The following is a 19,160-nucleotide window of genomic DNA, read 5'->3' as shown; positions in this document are numbered from 1 at the left end:
CATTCAGACTTCTCCACTTTGGCAAACATTTTCGACAACGAGCCTTTCGATTGTATGTAGATGGAAGTTGTGGCTGATTATGCCTCACAAAATATGGTGAGCTAACTTAACCCGATTCTACTATCAGGTTGACTGGACACGTCATCTTGAAAGTCGTCCCCTACATACTCGCATAAAATTCGTAACTTTAGCTACTATATTTTCGGGTACCGAGCATAAGCTAAGGCAATAAGTTTACCGCAAAATAGCATAAAAGAACCATCATAATGATAAGGATTAGACGTGTGAACCACAAATTCGAATTGTATTTTAATGAGTTCGACCAGGTGTAATTTTTATATAAGGTATATTTATATATCGGAGGTCGAAAGGCGGTAAGTTGAACGCGATTCTCAATAATCACAGAGAAAACCACGCTCATGGCGTAATGCCGGTGCATAAGCGTCCAGTAAATTTTCAGCCACATAAAGATTCAGCTGTTAGTTATATTTAGTAAATTTCCCGACAGTATGAGCCAGAAGTATGGAAAAATCCGCGCCTAAAAATATAAACGCTATATAATCCCACTCCAATTTCCAATTTTGATAGTGCTCAATTATTGCGCGTAAGTTCATCGTTTCAATCTAAGTTGAAACATGAAGGATGGTTGGTCAGATGTTGTTTCCAGACTGAACTGCAGAATCCACCATATCAATTGTCCTGATTCAACCAAAGCGGTCGATGTTCTTTTAGGCAATAATAACTTTCAATGAATGGGTGGTATAGACACGGATAGCACTACCAGCGATTTTTCTTAGAAAATCACATGCATTTTTTTATACAGAATACTCCGGGACATGATCCGTTATATGCGTCTACTTCTGACTCACATCGAAAATGCGAAATTCGTTGGACGGAAAAATAATAGTCGCTGAAATCAGGAAGCAAGCCATATAACAGTTCCCCAACTCAATACTACGCATTTGTCAAAGCAATCCCCTTTTAGATGTAGCTATTATTACAATGCAAAGTAAAGTCGGTAAAAGCTTTTCCTAATCAACGCGTTGTACGCAGTATTAAAAGCCGTTGGTTTTTGTATCAAACTTTACTTTCAGATTGTCGAATAACTTTGAACAGACCGTCTCAAGACGTTTGTTTCACTCAGTATATATAACTTTTTTTTTGAAAATTGCGCGGGCTTCTTAGTTTAGTACACAAAGCATTGATTGCGGAAGCGGGCATTGCCAGGGGCAAGATAGCGAACAGTTCCTTCCTCCAGTATTAACTATTATTAATGCCAAAGTATGTTCGTCTGCTCCTGTCGATTCCATAATCCTGGCTGAAAGTACAGTTGTGTTTTACTACGCTGCAATTGGTCATTTGTTTGATTCTAACAATGGAATGCTTTGTCCGATCGAATATTTATATCCACTGATCTTCTGAAATTCCTTCAGTCAGATCCGCTTGGGCGGCTGTGTCTGTCGAAAATTGTGTTTTTGATGTTTCCATAACTGAGTCACTATGTAAGCGTGTGTTCCATTGTGTAACCTATATATATATATATATACCTTCGTATTGAGGACTATATACGAATATTCAAAGCTAGACTGTGATTTCGTCTGCTATTTAGAAAGTGCACGCTCATACACATCCACGCACCTCTGAGGATCGTATGGTATCCACCTATAGCCTGTTTCATTTCGATCTCCGGAATCGCTTTGCAGAAGGAACGGGCATGGTTGGAACACCGCCACACAATAACAACAGCAGCAGCAGTAAGGGATGAACCGCAGTTAGTCACAGAAGCAATCAACCAATACACTAGCGATGCACTCAGTATACGGGCCTAATTAGACAAATTGTCCTTCACTAACTTTCACATACAGCATAAACATGCTTATTTGTTATCAACATATGGATGTCCACATTAATAACAATGACACTGGAGCTAGAACGTGTGTTATTTTTGTATTCAGTGGTCTGGCTTATCCGACAAGGCAAGGAAGCTGCGATACCAAAATAGGCTTAGTCGGTAGAACCATCAACCTTCAATAAACTTGAATCAGTTTGATGCAGAGCGCATAGTACACAGCGTAAATTCTAACCTTGGGTACTAATGTCCCCTATTGGTTAGTAATAATCATGACGATTCATTCGCGTAACGGCTCTAGCGGCTTTGCGGAGAATACAACAAACAGGGTAAGTAAAGTACAAAATATTAAAAAAAAAAGGCAATGCAAATGGCGGAACTACTGCCATAATGCAAAGATGCTCCATTAGGTAATCCCCTTGCCCTGACAAGTCTGATCTGAACCCAGGCAGGATGATACTACCGCGGTCGTGTCAGGACTACTGTTCATGCAGGTGAATTTCTTCGCGGTTCCCGGAATGTAGTAAAGCTGTTATAAGGTCTACCTAAACAGGAACGTTCGTTAATTGCATAGCTCAAAATTCAAATCAACATGCATTCGAAAGTTGAAGAGAAAAACAAAAGTTCCAAAAAATCAAATAGAAAAAATTCGAAAAATTAATACACAGAAAGGTTAGAAAACGTAGTAGGTTATTAAATGCGATTATCCTAAATAGCCGAAGTCAACGACAAATTAGAGGTTGACCTCTGGAAATTTATAAAATTTATGAAATGACACAAAGAGGACTGGTATACGAAGCTTAGGTATGCGTCTACTATGGATAAAAATAAAAGTCGACTTGTGGTCAACTCTTGAAATTTCATAAAGGTGAAAACGTGTACAGAAGCGACAGAGAAAACGCTAGGCTACTGTTATGTTAAAAAAGGCGCTTCCCGCGTCAGTTTTAATGGAAATGTTCAGAAATAACAGTTTCGAAGCACCGCCGAGTGCTTTCCGCAAAGAAAAGCAATCAATCGTACCAAATTAATAAAACACTCCTAAGGGAAATGTTAACGAATGAATGTCGTATTATTCCTACGTACGAAATTTTACCCCAGGATTGATCTGACCGCTGGCTTTCGCAATTAGTCACCAATAATGCGATAATTGCCTAAGTTCTAAACGAAGCACTTTTCTTTAACGGAGGTTTTTATAGAGAAGATTTGATGAAATTAACAATGTCACTTGTTTACCGACCTTATCTATTAGGTTTATAGTTGGCGTAACGAATGGCCCAGCTATGAACCCCAACTATAAACTCAACTAGATAAACATGCGAAACGACTATAATCATTTTGTTGATAATGCGCGCGAAAAGCTTATACTAGCCAACTAACTTCGTTGAGCTACAATCATTACGTAATTCTATTGTCAAAACAAACAATGGAGAATGATCATGGAACAACGTGTCTAAGTGACGATTCAACTGTTGTCTTACTTCATATCGTATTTAATATACTTGAGTTACGTGATAGATGGCCACTGTCCAACTGATTAAGCAGTTGTTTCTGGCAGAATACAAAGTGAAAGTTACAGCAGACACGCCGAACTAACAATTCGCACCGAAAAGCGTGACTATTCCCTTGAAACAACCGGTTTCGACACATCGTTCCTAAATTTCAAGTACAATGTACTAGACCAGGCGTGATAGACTTCAACAGTTTCCATAAGTCGACGTTTCAACTAAATCAATTGCCAATAAGGACTGCGGTTAAGGTACATCAGCAAACAAACAGAGGGAAACGTTAGGGATTGTGGCGACGTATCGTTTCTTTCGCTTGATTGTTTTTGTCGTTAAAGTATCAGAGAAAACGATGAACGAAAAACATATATGGTCTCGTTCGGTGTGGCATCCTGCATGGAGTATCTATAGTAGATTAGACGTGATATGACGATAGGTGTGTGTGTTCCAGGCGTGACTGTCTATTATTCTCACGTTGAGCACGGAGTACTTCCTGAGCTTGTCCTGGGTGCGCTCGTTTCGGGAGGCATCTCTGTTACGACGGCGCTCTTCAAGGAACCGTCGTGGGGTCTGAGGGGTTTGTGGGGTTCTTCGGCGCACAGCGGCAGGACTCCCTCGCAAGATCATCAACGAGGTCGTATGCGGGAAGAACAGCAGACGTCTCTCGCCTTGATTAGGCCAATTTTACCAAGATATTAGTGGAAGAGTGGCACGAAGTTAAAAATTCGCTTCGAAAATACTACTAAAAAATTATACAAATGGATGCCACCTGACGAGATTAGTTTGTGGTGTAATTCGGCCTGAGCTAGAAGAAACATCTATAAAACATGCGTGAAAATATTGGGATATCGGTTTGATTTGCAATCGGTACAAAACTCAATGCACACTTTGCTATTGTACTAGCGAATACCCAGGTAAACTTATTTATTGTTTGCAAGCGGGGCCGGAAAAGTCAATGGGACTAGGATTGTTTAGAGACAATGGGTTGTGCCAGATGATCACGCGTGAATTTGCAGATACCATTTAAAATTGAGGTTTTGTATAAATGATAAGAGTCTATGGAAAAGTCAAGAAGTGAATACTTTGAAAGTATAATATTAAATATTTTCGACTGGCTATAACGGTTGTCAGCTGAGTGTTTACTATGGTCGTTGTTCTTATCGATTAACGGATTTGCAAGCTTTATAATAATATCATTTCTCCTAAAAAAAAAAAAAATAGTGCGGCTTCTTTAAAATTAGTGAGATAGTGTTTAGCATATCAACTTGAGTCCAAAAAAGCTCCATACAAATCCAGCCTCATAGTACCTTTACATGATATAATTTACATAAGCGTCTCACTATTTTCAATGAACACATGAAGTAGTTATCTTATGCTTCAAATGCATTAATCTTCAACTCATAAACGCGCAATTTCTAATGTTGATTTGATTTGCTGAATTTCACGCGGCTGTTAAAAATCTTCCTGGCGAACAAGTCAGCAACTTTTAAACTTAAACGCAGATTTTTATCCACTCAGGTCAACCAGGTTGAAATTTTCGTATTTGAGTCTGAGTCTTTGCACTGGGCAAGATAACAATGATGTGCAGATCGTATCGGGTAGCAGGCTCAGCGATCTAGCTCGAAGGTCACGTTACCAACGATTTCGTACTTTTATTGGCGTATGGCGGCGTGCATCTTTATCTTGTGCTATTGTAACGGTTTCGAAATTCAGGTTTCAGACTGAGCCAAACTGTTATCCAACGACTTCACAATTGCCTTTCCTACTTAGAATCAATGGGTCGACGAGTTAGGACTTTTAAACGCTTAGTCACCTGTGCTAGAGCCGTGTGCTCTAGCACAGCTGACTAAGTGTCACTGATGTGGGGCTCTAAAACTGCCGTTCAAATAGTTAAAAACTGGTTCCTCTATTAATATAACCTAATCGTTTCAAGGAACAACAGATTACACGAACGCGCGATCTACTAAAAATAATAAATATACTGTTGACAACCCTGTAAAGTAGATAATGTAGAAGTCATGTATATAGCGAGAAAAACTGGGATTTTGCTAATACAAAATCAACCCTGCTAAATGCGATGATCTATATTTAACTGACTTACCTATTCGGACATAGTCGCGAGGAATTTCGAAAATCGAAGGGTCGATCGTACACTTGGCCTGCTCCCGGTCGCGTTCTACCCCATAGACCCGTTGGTCATTTCCATTAATGTTACCTATAGCAAAATAGACATTAACTACCTGTATATGCATCTGTTACATCTGTTCTTGCCAGAACTGAATTTTCAAATTGACAGTTTTTTTTTGAACGGCAAACGTGCTTCTATACACTATTTTGGACTATCTAAGCGTCCTCGTCTATATCTTACCAAAAGTCACTCTTGCATTGAGAACATGAAATAGGGGAATTTCAATCTTGACAGGAAACCCGGTCGGCAGTTGTAACGTGATGAAGCTACGAAGCTTGGCAAAATGTGAGCTATTCAATGACATTAAATCAACAATGGGCAACACCTGGAATTGGTTGATTGAAAGACAACGACAATTAGAGCAAAAATACAACAGCCTTCGTGCCATAGGCTCGTGTTTGACACTACCAACTCTATTTTCTGTTCCGATGCGCGACGTTTATTTGGAATCTAGCGATTAAGCGAAGTGATTTGAAGCTCAAAATTGGCTATACAAAGGTATGATCGGAAATGTCGTTGCCGCTTGAGGTTGCCCTGTTTCTTGAAAATTTGTTTAAAAAAGGGGAGGCCGGTCACCTGTTCAGCGAGCGACAATGGGTAAGTGTCACATAACCAAAGAGTCGCCTTGAAACGCTGCACACGGCTGGCGCTCTCGCGAGGTCGGCCAATGTCCCGGTTTATAAGCGGGACCGTCTCGTCGAAGTATTCTTCAGGCCTAATGTGACAGGGATTGCCTCGTGCCTCGACTAGGTCCTGTGTTGAAGTAAACCATAGAAAAGTATTAGTTTTTAGGTAGGTTATGTTGTTGCTTTCATACAACGCGATACTCATAGTACCTTTAGTAGTAATATGTTTTGATCGTTGGTAAAGACGAATTAAAATTAACATTTTAATTAATAGTGATATTACAAAGTTGCAATAATCTACAGTTGTCAAGAGATCCATTGTCGCCGGGGTGCATAATGAAAAAAATTTCTTTAAACAATTCACAAACAACGTTATCTTCTGTAACTTTGTTTTTCTTATCTAACTTAGTGGATTTTTCAAGGGAAGGCAAAAAACCAGACCTCGTCTTGGCTAGCTTGTGCCACTATGCGCTCCTCACTGAGAGTACCTAAGAGGCTTTGCAACGGTGATTGACTACTCTTATGTCGCTTTTTGTCTTCTTCACTTAGGTGCTCCACGCGACTCTTCGTCACGAACTCGACATTGCTCGCTGTAAAGACCTAATATAAAATAAAGTGATTATTTTTCATTGTTATATCATAACCATTACTCTACCATCGGTATTTAGGCCACAGAGATAAAGCTCGACAATAAACGGTCGACTTTTTTTAAACTTCGCTCCGCTTAAACCGTAAAAATTCTTGTTGCTAGAGTGGTCCGAATGGTTAATAGTGCCGTTTCATACTTCCGTTTGCGCGGAAATGTGCAAAACCATGGCATCTCCCAAGTTCAAAGCAGCGGGCGCGGATTTAGGTTTCGTTTTATGCAGGAAGACACCATTAGCCGTCTAAAGTAATCTAAAATGTAAGCAGTATAAAACACGAAATATTTATTTTCGCGAAAGAGAATGGCCACGTTCCCATGATCGTTCAGTGGATAACGTATTTGCCTGTTAATCTTTGGGACATGTTGTATTCTGGGTTTGAACCGGGGCATAGATAGACTTTGTTTCGTGCTGGGAGCCAGCTGCCTAATGGGGATACCGGCCATAGAACTCAAAATATAGACTAAATGAACATGAAAGAGAGTCAGATTCTTACTTTTGCATCAAAGCCGTTCACGTTCTCGGTTCGGTCCGATCTCCAGCCCAGCATACCAGTTCGCATTCGTTCAAAATGGATCTTGTCGGTATCCACGTAGGTACACACGATAGGCGAGCAGAGACGGGCCGCAATATTCTCGGGATCAGGTCGCAACGAGTTGACAATCTAGAGAACCGTACGCCCATCGGTGGATAAAGTTTAACGAACAGGCACAGTGCTTTCCAATGGCATAGGATGGCATTGTTTCAGTATCGGAAATTCTACTCATTAAATAATTCAAGCAACACAGGTATGTATGCGTAATTCTTGCTACTAAACTGCCTAGCACTGCATTTAATCTGCAATGTCAGCGCAACTTAAATAAGGTATTATCACGACTCACCTGAGCGTGGTCCCCGGGCGCTGAAACATGCATTATCTCGGCGTGAACTTGCCTGGAGTCGTGGTTCACTTCATAAAGGGTGGCTTGCGTTGCTGACGAATTATAGATTGAATTGAAATATCAAAACACATTATTTTTTTTGCAAGTTCCGTATTCATTCAACACTAATGATCATCATGAATAATAAAACATTCAATTAAATCGATTTAAATGAATGCCTTCTAATGAAGAAATATAGGGAAAAAATTGTTTGCAGTAAGTTTTTCATCGGACTTATCCACTACATAAATATTGTTGAAATCTAACACTATAGCCTACCTCAAGGGTTTTCACATACACTTTCTGCCAAAAAAAAAGCCGTCTCGAAAACGCACCCCATATCAGACAAACAACACTAGTGTTTGTAATAGTGTAGACAGATAAACAACTCTTCTGGTGTTCGGTCACATTATTAGAATTCAAATCATTCACCTTCTCCTTTAAAGATATAGCTTCGCTTTCCTCGCTGCCAACTCGAATGCTCGAACCCGAGTAGCGTAGTATCGATTCGGACGTTGGAGCCACTCTTGAACACGCGGTATGTATCACTAGGACACACCCTCGATAATAGCGGCACCCATGAGGTGAACTCCCACTTCATCTCAACGTAGAAATCGGGCGTATCCCGGATATTTTTGAGCAGGTCTGGGATGGCCGCTACTGAACTTTGGTATTTTTGAAGATCGCGAGCATGGAGGACGAGCGCCAATAACTCAGGATCGCCCGTCGAGACGGCTTCATGAGTTGTTGTGAAACCTTCGCGATTCTCCACATTTGCCGAGGCCCCGAACTCGAGGAGTATTCGGACACATCGAACGTTTCCTAACGTCACAGCCAACATGAGCGGTGTGCGGCCGCGGGGGTCGCGCACCTCGAGGTCGTTCTGAAGTTCAACAAATTCAAATTATAACTCAATTATAGTAACAAGTAATATTTTATTAACGCTGAGTACACAACCGCCATTGAAATGAATGTTTGAGGCGTATCACTTTAATCATTCAATTTTCTTTTTGGGTCTAAATAGTCACCTAATGACACAGAAACTACAGTAGTATTTGGCCGGACCTTTAAGCTGTCATTTGTAACTATAAGTTAAGGTGAGGGTTTCAATTAGTAACAGCAGATTAACACTGGCGGTATTATAAAGATTAACGTACTAGCTAAATTTGAATACGTTATATTAACGTGTCCAACTTACATTCGTAACTCATTACCTAACATCGTTACTGCAGCTTTTATTAGAATCACTGTCCAATCACAGACACATATAAGTTAAATTATAATATTCTGCTAGACAACAATGACGCAAGTTGTTACTTACTATTTGAAATCTGAATAATTTTCTTTGTTAAATTACGCAGGGCGGTATTTCATGATGAGTTACGCCGAACGCAACAGCCACCATCCGCTACTATAACGCCCATTTGTCTGAGCACAGATCTACTTTCTATTCAAAGTAGCTGAAAATTGATGCATTTTATTCTATCATCAACAACTGAATTTATTATGGACACGTAAATATAACTGTATAACAGTATAATAGTATATATAACGAAGTCGGCCGAAAGGGCGCTTCTTTAAATATAAATAAATACTCTAGAACGTCGAACATAAGCTTTTCTTTTTCCCTTAAAATAAGCACAGATTTGTTCGTGAAAAAAAAACATGAGTTACCGGTTTGTCAAATATCATAAAAGTTCTGACTCTCAATTCATTCTAAAAAAGCTAGAATTTCTTATGGAGAAGTCAAATGCTAAAAAAAGATCACCGAGGAAAACGAAAAATTCTTCAAAATCTTACGTGCATAGTTATGAAAGAAATAGTAATAGAATTTATCTAGATTAATGTCTCAATATGCATAAAACAGATGGAAAATGCATCGAGCAACTAGATAAAGTACGCTGCATTTAATGAGTATTGGCGTTATTTCGTAGCCCTGATGTATTTAGGGGCAGTGGACACGGGACGGCAATAGACAATTAACGATACCAGAATTATTCAAAACGAAAACGATGGCCACATTTACTTCATCAGCATATTATCAAATGTGTCAGATTAGCTACATTATATATACCTCTTGATATAGCTATGCAATATATCTTTTTTTTTCCTGTCTTGCAATGTACCGCACAATTGTACACAACCGAGTTAACGACAAGTGTACATCACAGCACGGGCAACTTTTTTGTTATATGATTTCTTTATAGAATATCAGACTGTTGGTTAATTTTTTCTGAAGTATAAAATGTTTTTGTGGTAGAATCGCGCTTACCGTCGCAACGCTAAGATGTTGAAGCAAATATGGCCGATAAAAATCTTCAGCTAATAGTACATTGTTGAAATGAGCTTATAACGCTGACACAATGGTCGGTCAGATTCCTTAAGCAAAATGAGCTTTACTTGGATTACATGTCAAACCATGCCGTTTGTTCACTGCACCATTTAGAGGAATAAGACAGTCCTGCAGGTGCTCATGGAATGATTGTCTTTGGGCTGCGTCAACATGCAGCTAATTTTTATGTACAAATCCGTCTGTTTAGTTAGTGAATCAATATTTCAACTTATTCATTTTTCAACAGAAATTTCATCGACACCCTAGTAATGAGTCTCGACATACAGAAATCAAGCGATCTTCATTTGACGCCGACCAACAATCAACCATAGCAGTACTCAAAGTACTGACATTGCATTTTAGTGACTAGAGGTATTGTCATTTTTCCTTGTCAGCTCCCAGTACAGCGAAAATTACAAATCGTACGCGTTACTTATTCCAATAATAACTTGAACTTAAAAATCGGTCGTAGCACATAGCAAGTTCACTAGAGTGAATCGAACCATTTAATGCACACGTGATTGAAAAGCGAGGAAGGGCTAAACGACCAAAACCTGGAGATGAAGGACGTATCATCGCATAAATGAATAATGAACGTCTAGTCAGGCACTCTGTCCTTTTTTTCGAATTAAGTCAGTTTGAAAAGTCCAACCGCTACCTCATTTCTAGACTGTTTGAAAACCAAGCTTGATCTTACATATATATTCGTTACTTGTAGCAGTACGCATCTGTATTGTATAAATTATCTGTATCGTAAATAAAAATCTATTTTTAACGTAACTTTTTTTATAATTTAATTTAATAAAGTTGTATATTTATTTTAGTTAGAGTCTAATATAATACGACGATGACGAAGCTTCAATCAGCGGTCCTTTGTTAGTATTGCCATCCATTACCGTAATACAATAGTGGATATTAATTAGTTCCATGTACTCGATTTAGGGCAAAGGCCACTCACAGCCGGTTGGCCGACGTTATTCGCAGAAAGAAATCCGCGAGTTTCAATACATTGTCTATGGGTACCGATGAGCGCTTCCCGTCGAAAGGAACATCGAACTGAGACCATCTACGATTTCCTTTCCTTGAATCAAATAGGTACAATCAATCGTTGCAGACAGTCTATTTGCTACGAATAACAGAAGTAAGATAAGTTAATCTTACCTTTTTCAAAGAAAAATTATTACTTCGTCTATATATATAAGGCATATTGTACTTCGCAAATATAGACTTCAGACTACTAACTCGACACTAATCTATTCGATAAAAAAACCCCCATACCGCCATAGACCATAATATGCGCGTGCAGTTCTCTAGTAAGTAAAATGATTCCTATAGATTTAATGTAATTATTACGTTTTAACGCATTATTACTTGCCCACGATTGATGATGATAGTGATATTTGCAAGCCATATAGAGGTTGGCAATAGAACTAAGCCAAAGTCGACCTATTGCTAAGAAGCATGTTAAAATGATAACATATGAGAACGCGATTTTCAACGCACTAATGTGCCTACATGTTTCGAATATATCTCGTTATTTTATCGTCTGCATATTACTTTTACTTCTTTAGATAAATTACTTTGGACTCTCTCAGGCTGATTTGAACCATTCATGAGTGAGACTTCGCTCTTGTTAGTCAAACATGAGCAATACTCAAATTTTGTCGCGCCGTCATCTGCCTTTCAGAAGGGGAAACCGAAACGAACGATAACAGTACTAGGACCTGTAAAGGCGCACACGTCCTTTGGCCGAATGACACGCTCAGGTCGCTGGTCAAGCCCACCTGACACGACACGTTTCAACAATGCAAAAACCATAAAGAATATGGCTACGGTGAACAGAGCAACGTAAAGCGAGCGCTGCTACATGATAGGACCACTAACAAATCGAAACAATCAACTCTCTTACATAGATTAATTTATAATCGAATATTTTGATTTTTCGAAAAGTGTCATCCAGTAACTTCATGGATAAAGCGAACGAAAGTCTAAACAAATTATCTTTGTACGCTGTTTTCTTAATCAGATATTTAACAACATTACCAAATATACATATGCCGCATTATTCGTCTTACTTTGAGCCGTAGCGAATCGAAGTGTCATTTTAGCTATTTTGTCGCATTTTAAGAGGGCGTTATAAATTAAAAAAAGCTTTTAATAAAATTATAATGTCCAATGCGTATGTATACTTCTGTGTACAGCCTTCAGTCTATGTTACGTCGCGTTAAATTCAGCGGAACTTCTATGGTGATAAATAGTAAGCGGAATCATGCACTGGCCGTACACAGCAAACAACCGACTCGACTAATAAATTGGCCTTAAATTTTGTTCATATTTGTAGCTTAAAAAATTCCACACGCATCGAATTTTATTTTGGATGGACACAGACGGTGTACGGGTTTCAAGAGTCACGATGGTTCATTCTTTCGCTTGTCGATCGTTATGTCAGCCAGGTGCTCGGATGCTACTATGTGACCAGGGATTTGTAAGGGCAGCATCGACATGATGCAGATAGTGTAGACTGTTTTGATCTACCAGAGGAACTCAGCTTGTAGAGACAAGAAGACAAACATTGTGAAGTCATGGACCTGGAGGCCTTGAACTAAACAGGGAGCATACATGACCATAGCTGAGCAAAGACGCAGCGGATGTGAGATAGTAGTGGGAAACGTGAAACTGTTCGAAAATGATGGCGGCTGGCCGCGGTTGTCGGCATGGTATTTCTTGGGTATCTTCTGAACGCTGCACCTTAGCTTTTCAAACTTTCCTTGTGAATAATCAGCATTGAAATAAGACGAGCAAGTCAGTGCACTGCAAGATACTTCATGGAACATACTACGAAACATCTTCACCGTGCAGAAGTGAATACGACATTTTTCTTGCCTGAATTATCTCGTGCATACGATACCTAGATAAGACATGCTGTTTTTATTCGAACGCTCCTGTCCTAATCTGAGATGCTCACTCTGAGTGAATACACTAACTTCGCCAAAGTCGGAATCGCCAAATAAATGCAGATGATGCGACTATTTGTTGAATACAGCGGACGACAGATACATTCTACCTTGTCCACTAATTGTAAAGTTCATTTTTAAATAAATAAGTAGAATTTTTAAAGATTCATCCATCTTCCATCATCAGGTACTATTAAGCGAAACCAATACACGATTTGCAACGACCATCTTTACCGTATATCGTGAAAGGCGATATGAATGAGGTCTCTTGCGAAGAACTCCCGCACTAGAGTAACTGTAGCATTATACAAGCTCTACTGCTTTACGGGGTTCTAGATCATGTGAAGCATCTGTAAAAGAAAATCATGTAACCCCAAGCATATCTGGAGATCGAAACCCAGAGCTGTTACTCACTATTCGTCAGTCCAGTTATTTTTTAGCTTTCCGTTTAGCAGACTTTGCACGAACTTCGCATCGAGATAGTTGTTTTTTGTTGAATTGACCCTATCATCTTCCTACGAGAGATGTTTACCAGTCCCCTGGAGCGCAGGACAGGTGTCTTCCCGCGAAGCACCTAATCGAAATCATCACCTGTACATATCTAGAATACCAGTATTATTCATAGCATGAGAATACTACAATTTGCCTTTCTGCCTGCAAAGACGCGAACAGTATATACGTAACACCTGGCGACAGCTCACTATAGGTCCCAGTATTCGCAACGGCGCAGGTTGGCGTCGTGCGGTGTCTCGGCGAATCCATGCGTCCGATTGCTTGGACATTCAAATTGAAGTATCAAATTTTTTAGACGTTGTAGATATCTGCTGGAAATGTAAAATTTTTCTACCTAATAGAAGTACAATCACGTTTGGATAAAGCAAATATTTTACTCCGATGTGAAGCGAAACTGAGTTTACTCCCATAGTTTCCCTTTCCTGACTGTTATGTGTTAACGGGAAAATTCCTTTAGTGCGAGCTGTGTCTGTTGAAAAGTTGAACCTTCAGGACAAAGAGTACAAACTCTTCTTTAAAACCCCGTCATCATACTGAACTAGAGCTGATTTTGTAATATCAAACACATACAAACTACCTTACGTAAAATCGCTTTCGGCCCAACGTTTGTATTACAACTATCATCGAGATTTAGTATTTTTACGACAGATATTAGCGGAAGAATCTGTTATAGCTGAACAATGAAATCGACTACGATCAAACAACAAAACAACAGTAGATTTAGTAATTGGGTGCCCGTCACATAATCGAGCTCCACTAGAATACCACACTGGAAAATTTTTGTTTAACTGAGACGACAAGCATGGGAAAACAGTGGCTTTCCACACATCGTACTCACACTACGATGCTTTACTGCTTTGAGAACGAACGGCCCTGGCACTCCTGCAGCATCTTAAATCAACAGCTCGATCCACAATGAATCAAATAGAGTTTATACATTTTTCAGTATATAATCCTCCCTGGACTGTATATCAGTTAGTACCACTGAAAAAGGCTGTGAGACTTTCACTCGCAGGAAACAACAAAAAAAATAAAAACCAATTTCTCCATACGGACGAAAGTTGGAGCGCAAAGCTGGCGATCGATACTGCTTACCGACCTCTCCAACTAGACCTTTCCGCTAGCGAATTTACTAAATCTATTTGACAAAATTATGTGGTTGTTGGGCACTTGTTCGTATTTGTCAAGCCAAGATCCTTCGGTAATCACACAGGGGACACAATGCCACAGGAGGGCCTTGCACATCATCTAACGAAGCAACCTGCTCCAGGTTAGTCCGGCCTCTGAAAGACCTAGAGTTCAGGGATCAGGCATCCGTGATATTCGTTAACTTCCGTGCCTTTAGTTCCTTTAGCGTAGGCCACAGAACGGAAACTACTTAGAAAGCAACAAGTGGCCAGAACCAAACCACCATACATACCTCACATGAGGCAGGCCAAGCGCTAGAATGAATATAACAGATTTTGATCAGCCCTCTATTTAAATCGTCTTACAAGAATCGTTAACAAGGTCACTAGAATTCTGGCTGCACCGAAAGCCTTGCGAGTAGGTGCTTCACACAGCGTTGCAACTGAAAGGGGTAGGCTTTACTGTGTCGCTCTCTCTCGCGCTGCGCTTTATATCCATCGATGTATTTATTCATATATTTATACTATAATATTAGATCCATTATAAGCATAGATTTGTAAGCGTGTCTTAGTTCTTTGCTATTACTGTGCACAGCAGCTCTCCAGTATCTCCAGCTAACGCTAATCTCATGAGCCACATAATAACAGGATTTGTTCAAAAACCAGACAAATCGTTTTGAGGCGTAAAAGTTGCTGCCTCATGCTACTGATCCTTGGACATTTCAATCCGCTGACTGGACTGAGTCATACCTAGCGTTGCCCCGAGACGAAATTGTTGGCAGACATTTGAGAAAGAAATACAGTTTTGATACCGCTACCGTTGATGCTGTCGTGAGCGTTCGGTAAGCGCACGTCTTCGAATGCTTGCGCACCGCTATAACAAGAAGGCTGAAAGCGCTGGACTTTACACATATAGACGTTCCGGGGTGGTGATCGCAATTACGTGACGCTGCTATTGATGGATACTGGGCAACTCGGCCATTAGACGCTTTCGTTGTCGCAATTACAGAAACAAATGTCAATTTGTTAAAAGCGGTCCTACGTCGTAGAAGTCCTTAGCGTTCACTCTCAATCTGAACAAACGTCAATTTGCATGTCGGAATTAACGTCGTCAATGGCTAACCCTATCGGAAGCTGTGATACTTATTACAAAGGATATTTGATAGTTGTGTGAGCGCTGCAACATACGCGTACTTGCAGCCGTAATAAAAAAAATGAAAAATGGAGTAGGCGCGTCAAGATACAAACCGTTTTAAGAAGCAATGTAGGTAAAGCGATAATTATATTTTGGCCACGAAAAGATTGCCGTTAGCTTCATCTAGTGTTTGATGAAAGATGTAACATTTCTATTTACTCGTGTAAAATAAAAATTGATGTATACGTTCGCTTACTCATCTACATATCTAGGACAGACTAGGTTTTATGGGGATAATAAGCATAATAACGAAGGTTTTTCGGTATTGCTTGAGACCGAAATGCTGTCAAAATTCTGTTGAATATGGCAAGACCATACCACTGAGAAGTCACCTTGAACGTGAATGTATGTATTTAGTGGAATTCATGAAAACTATTTCCATAAATAAAAAGTGCCCCGAGTTGTCATAATGCGTCAGACTTGCCCACACTGACACCAAAACTACCGAAATGGTCCTATTTCAATTGTGGGTGACAAACAGTTGTTTTTCTGTGACGTTGTTACTAAATACTTTATTCAGTTAAGCTCACTTACACGTTCCGGGCCGCCGACTTTAGACTGCTCTCAGCCATGTCTACCGGCCTTACCTAAACTTTACTTTCGTCATGACAACTACTTACTCTATCCCGTTTGAGTCTGCTGGTTAGCTGTCGGTGCTCATCGAACCAGACCATCCAGTGGAGTGGATATTTACTTCGGCTTTCCGCGGCGTCGAGGTCTCCCCGCCCAGATGCTGGTGAAGTTCCACCGCCCTCAGCCATCTCAGAGCACTTTTAGCTTTTTTTTCACTTCACCTCCGCCGGCGAGACCATCAGGCCAGGTCGCTTTCGAAACACAATCCGAACTTACTTGTCCAGCTTGACCGGGATTCTGTAAATCCAAACCTCGGTAAATAACTCTCTTGGAGAGCGTGCTTTATTCCTCGTTGCACTCTTCTTTCGCACGTATTTAGAACAGATCACAGGAAACCTGGGGCTGCTCTCGGTGGCGAATCAGCAGCCAGACGGAAGGTCGATTTAGGTACCCCTGTAGGCGTGAACCCTGAATTGACTGTGTCCAACCCTAGGCCGATGTCGGAAGGCTTTGAGTCCCCTTTGGCACACTATACTCGTCACGAATGTCATAAAAATAAAACAACGATGCAGACTAAACGATTTGCTAACCGACAAACGATATCGATTTGTTGCTAATAGACGTCGTCATCAACATTATTAATAGAACACGAGAACGTAGTGAATGCTCTCAGCAATAAACACTAGGATGTCGGTCCCCGTTCGGACTTGCTTACTCACTGATAACAAGCACTCTGCTAAGGATGGTCCTCATCTTAGACAAACTCGCACAATATATTTAACTGGGATGGACACGCGTCCTTATATACCAATTTTCAGTGACACAACAAACCGATAACGGCAGAGGCTTACTATAGCACATCAAGGCCTCCGCGGCACAAACCGAATGAATTCACCGTTATATTTACCGTTCGATAAATATGTACCACCTAAAAACCACGAACGCCCTCAGCTCCGCCACACGTTCGTCGTTCAATTCACTACCGTCCACAAAAGTCTTCTCGTCTTTGAAAGTGCCTGCTCCGTAGAGGCCAAAGATTGTCTGCTGGCCGAAGCAGGAAGGATCATTTGCTAATCATTTCGTCAACGAACTTAACACCCGGATATTTAGCTAATAGCGGAGCTCAAAGATGATGACTGCCACAGCAATGACGACGACGGTTAGCGAATCTAGCCACCAGTCCTCTTTTTATCTAGATAAATATTTATATATAAATGTGTATGTATATACATATATACGAGCCGATGCAAGGTACGTTTTGTCGCGTTGTTACGCACCAATCCAACTAACAACAGCTACATACTTCTGCCAAAACAACTCAAGGCTAACAGAAGCAGCAGCAACACCGCGACGGTATCCAATGGGAATCGCATTTTCACAGTTATTCAACCGGCACAGCTGTTGTCGTATGACTTCTATTTTCGTCGTTCCTGGTGCCTCTGGGCCGCGCTGGTGGCGACAGGCACTGTTCCAGGAAATTAGCAAACAAGCACCCGACAAAAAACCAATGCATCCGTTGTTGGCTGGTCACTAGCCACCAGTGGCCTGTTCTACCCTATTCTTGCTATGGCTGTTGTTTCCGCTGCTGGCGACAGTCGCCGTTCGTGGCTTCTTGGTGCTGAAACGAGACTGGCTTCCTCCAGCGGTTGGAATTGCTTGTTTCACTAGCGGTTTTTGGCCGCGCGTCGTCGGCAGAAGTGAACGACGCGTGGTGAGTGTCCGGCAGAGCGACTAAGTAGTCGGCTCGCCATGTTCTCTCTAGGTATAGTCTTGTCTGCTTTAGCTCAACGCGTTCGGTCGGCTCTTCTCTCGCTCTCCACTCCTTCGCGTCGTCCTCACCCTGAACGCAAGTTACTCGCGCAAAGCTGCCCACCACAGCGCCACTGTCACCCAGATCCTTTCTTACTCCGCTACTAGCCCTGTTATCGTCTGCGCTGTCAGAATAGCGGCGTCTGCCGTTCGTTCACACGGTGGCGCTGGACGACCCGCGATGGGCTGAAAGGGCAAGCGAATATTGTATTGGAAGGACCCCAACAGAAGATTGCCTTTGGGGGCTAACGAGACAAATAGGAACAGAGCCTCTGCTACTACAAACTGGATGTAGCTTAGCGTGCAGTTTAGCGGAGGAGGGTGTGAAGACTCAAAAAGCAAGAGAGGGAAATTAAAAATAGCATATTAATTCAATACCAGCGTCGATTCTATATTATATGAAGAGCTAAACAAAGGTAGGGAAACCGAGTGTATATGTAGGTAGCTCCATAGGTAAGGTTAAATTCACCAGTGGCGAACGATGATGTCTCCAGGGCGTAATTAGAACAGAAGCCTTTCGTTCGAGATAGCATATATATATATATATTAAACATACGATGCTAACGTTAGCGTGTGACTGAAAGTGTATAAAAAGCAGGTTGCTGGAGACCGGAGAAGCACATCGATGACGACACAGCACCTGTCCTCGGTTGGTAAATGTTGGATATTAAATGGAATTACGGAGAGGGATTTGCGTTTGAGAGTACAAAACTTGATGGCCAGTATATACTGCACCTAGCTGACAAATAACCCAAGTATGTTTATATACTTAATTGTTTATAGCAAACAAATCGATGACTAGCGAGAGCTTATGGCACACGGACCTGTGCTTAAAGCAAATAGTTATATCACGTGTTGAAGTGTTGTGTAGTAACTTCACTATCATCCACAATAATAGCCGTTGACAACATAAAATTTAAGGAAAAAA

The 19,160-nt window shown here is 40.8% G+C and overlaps 1 protein-coding gene across 2 annotated transcripts in view; it reads right to left on the bottom strand.

Moving 5' to 3' along the window:
- LOC111259301 (ankyrin repeat domain-containing protein 13D) overlaps positions 1 to 18,934 on the bottom strand; it is a 25,659-nt gene extending 6,725 nt beyond the window's left edge. The window contains exons 1-9 of one of the 2 annotated variants that reach the window (XM_022831203.2): positions 16,471 to 18,934; positions 8,162 to 8,612; positions 7,691 to 7,782; positions 7,306 to 7,473; positions 6,607 to 6,765; positions 6,116 to 6,292; positions 5,720 to 5,864; positions 5,453 to 5,566; positions 3,826 to 4,019 (exon numbers count right to left, since the gene is read on the bottom strand). In XM_022831203.2, the coding sequence (XP_022686938.1) occupies positions 3,826 to 4,019; positions 5,453 to 5,566; positions 5,720 to 5,864; positions 6,116 to 6,292; positions 6,607 to 6,765; positions 7,306 to 7,473; positions 7,691 to 7,782; positions 8,162 to 8,612; positions 16,471 to 16,611 (1,641 nt within the window). In that variant the 5' untranslated portion in view covers positions 16,612 to 18,934. The remainder of the gene's footprint in view (positions 1 to 3,825; positions 4,020 to 5,452; positions 5,567 to 5,719; positions 5,865 to 6,115; positions 6,293 to 6,606; positions 6,766 to 7,305; positions 7,474 to 7,690; positions 7,783 to 8,161; positions 8,613 to 16,470) is intronic. The other variant, XM_086967843.1, reaches the window with a different exon arrangement.
- Between the last annotated feature and the right edge of the window lie 226 nt (positions 18,935 to 19,160).

This window comes from Varroa jacobsoni, unplaced genomic scaffold (assembly GCF_002532875.2).
Source record: "Varroa jacobsoni isolate VJ856 unplaced genomic scaffold, vjacob_1.0 scaffold_318, whole genome shotgun sequence".
NCBI classification, from domain to species: Eukaryota; Metazoa; Arthropoda; class Arachnida; order Mesostigmata; family Varroidae; genus Varroa; species Varroa jacobsoni.
The sequence above is the reverse complement of the archived record's forward strand: the minus strand, read 5'-3'. Positions and strand labels throughout refer to the sequence as shown.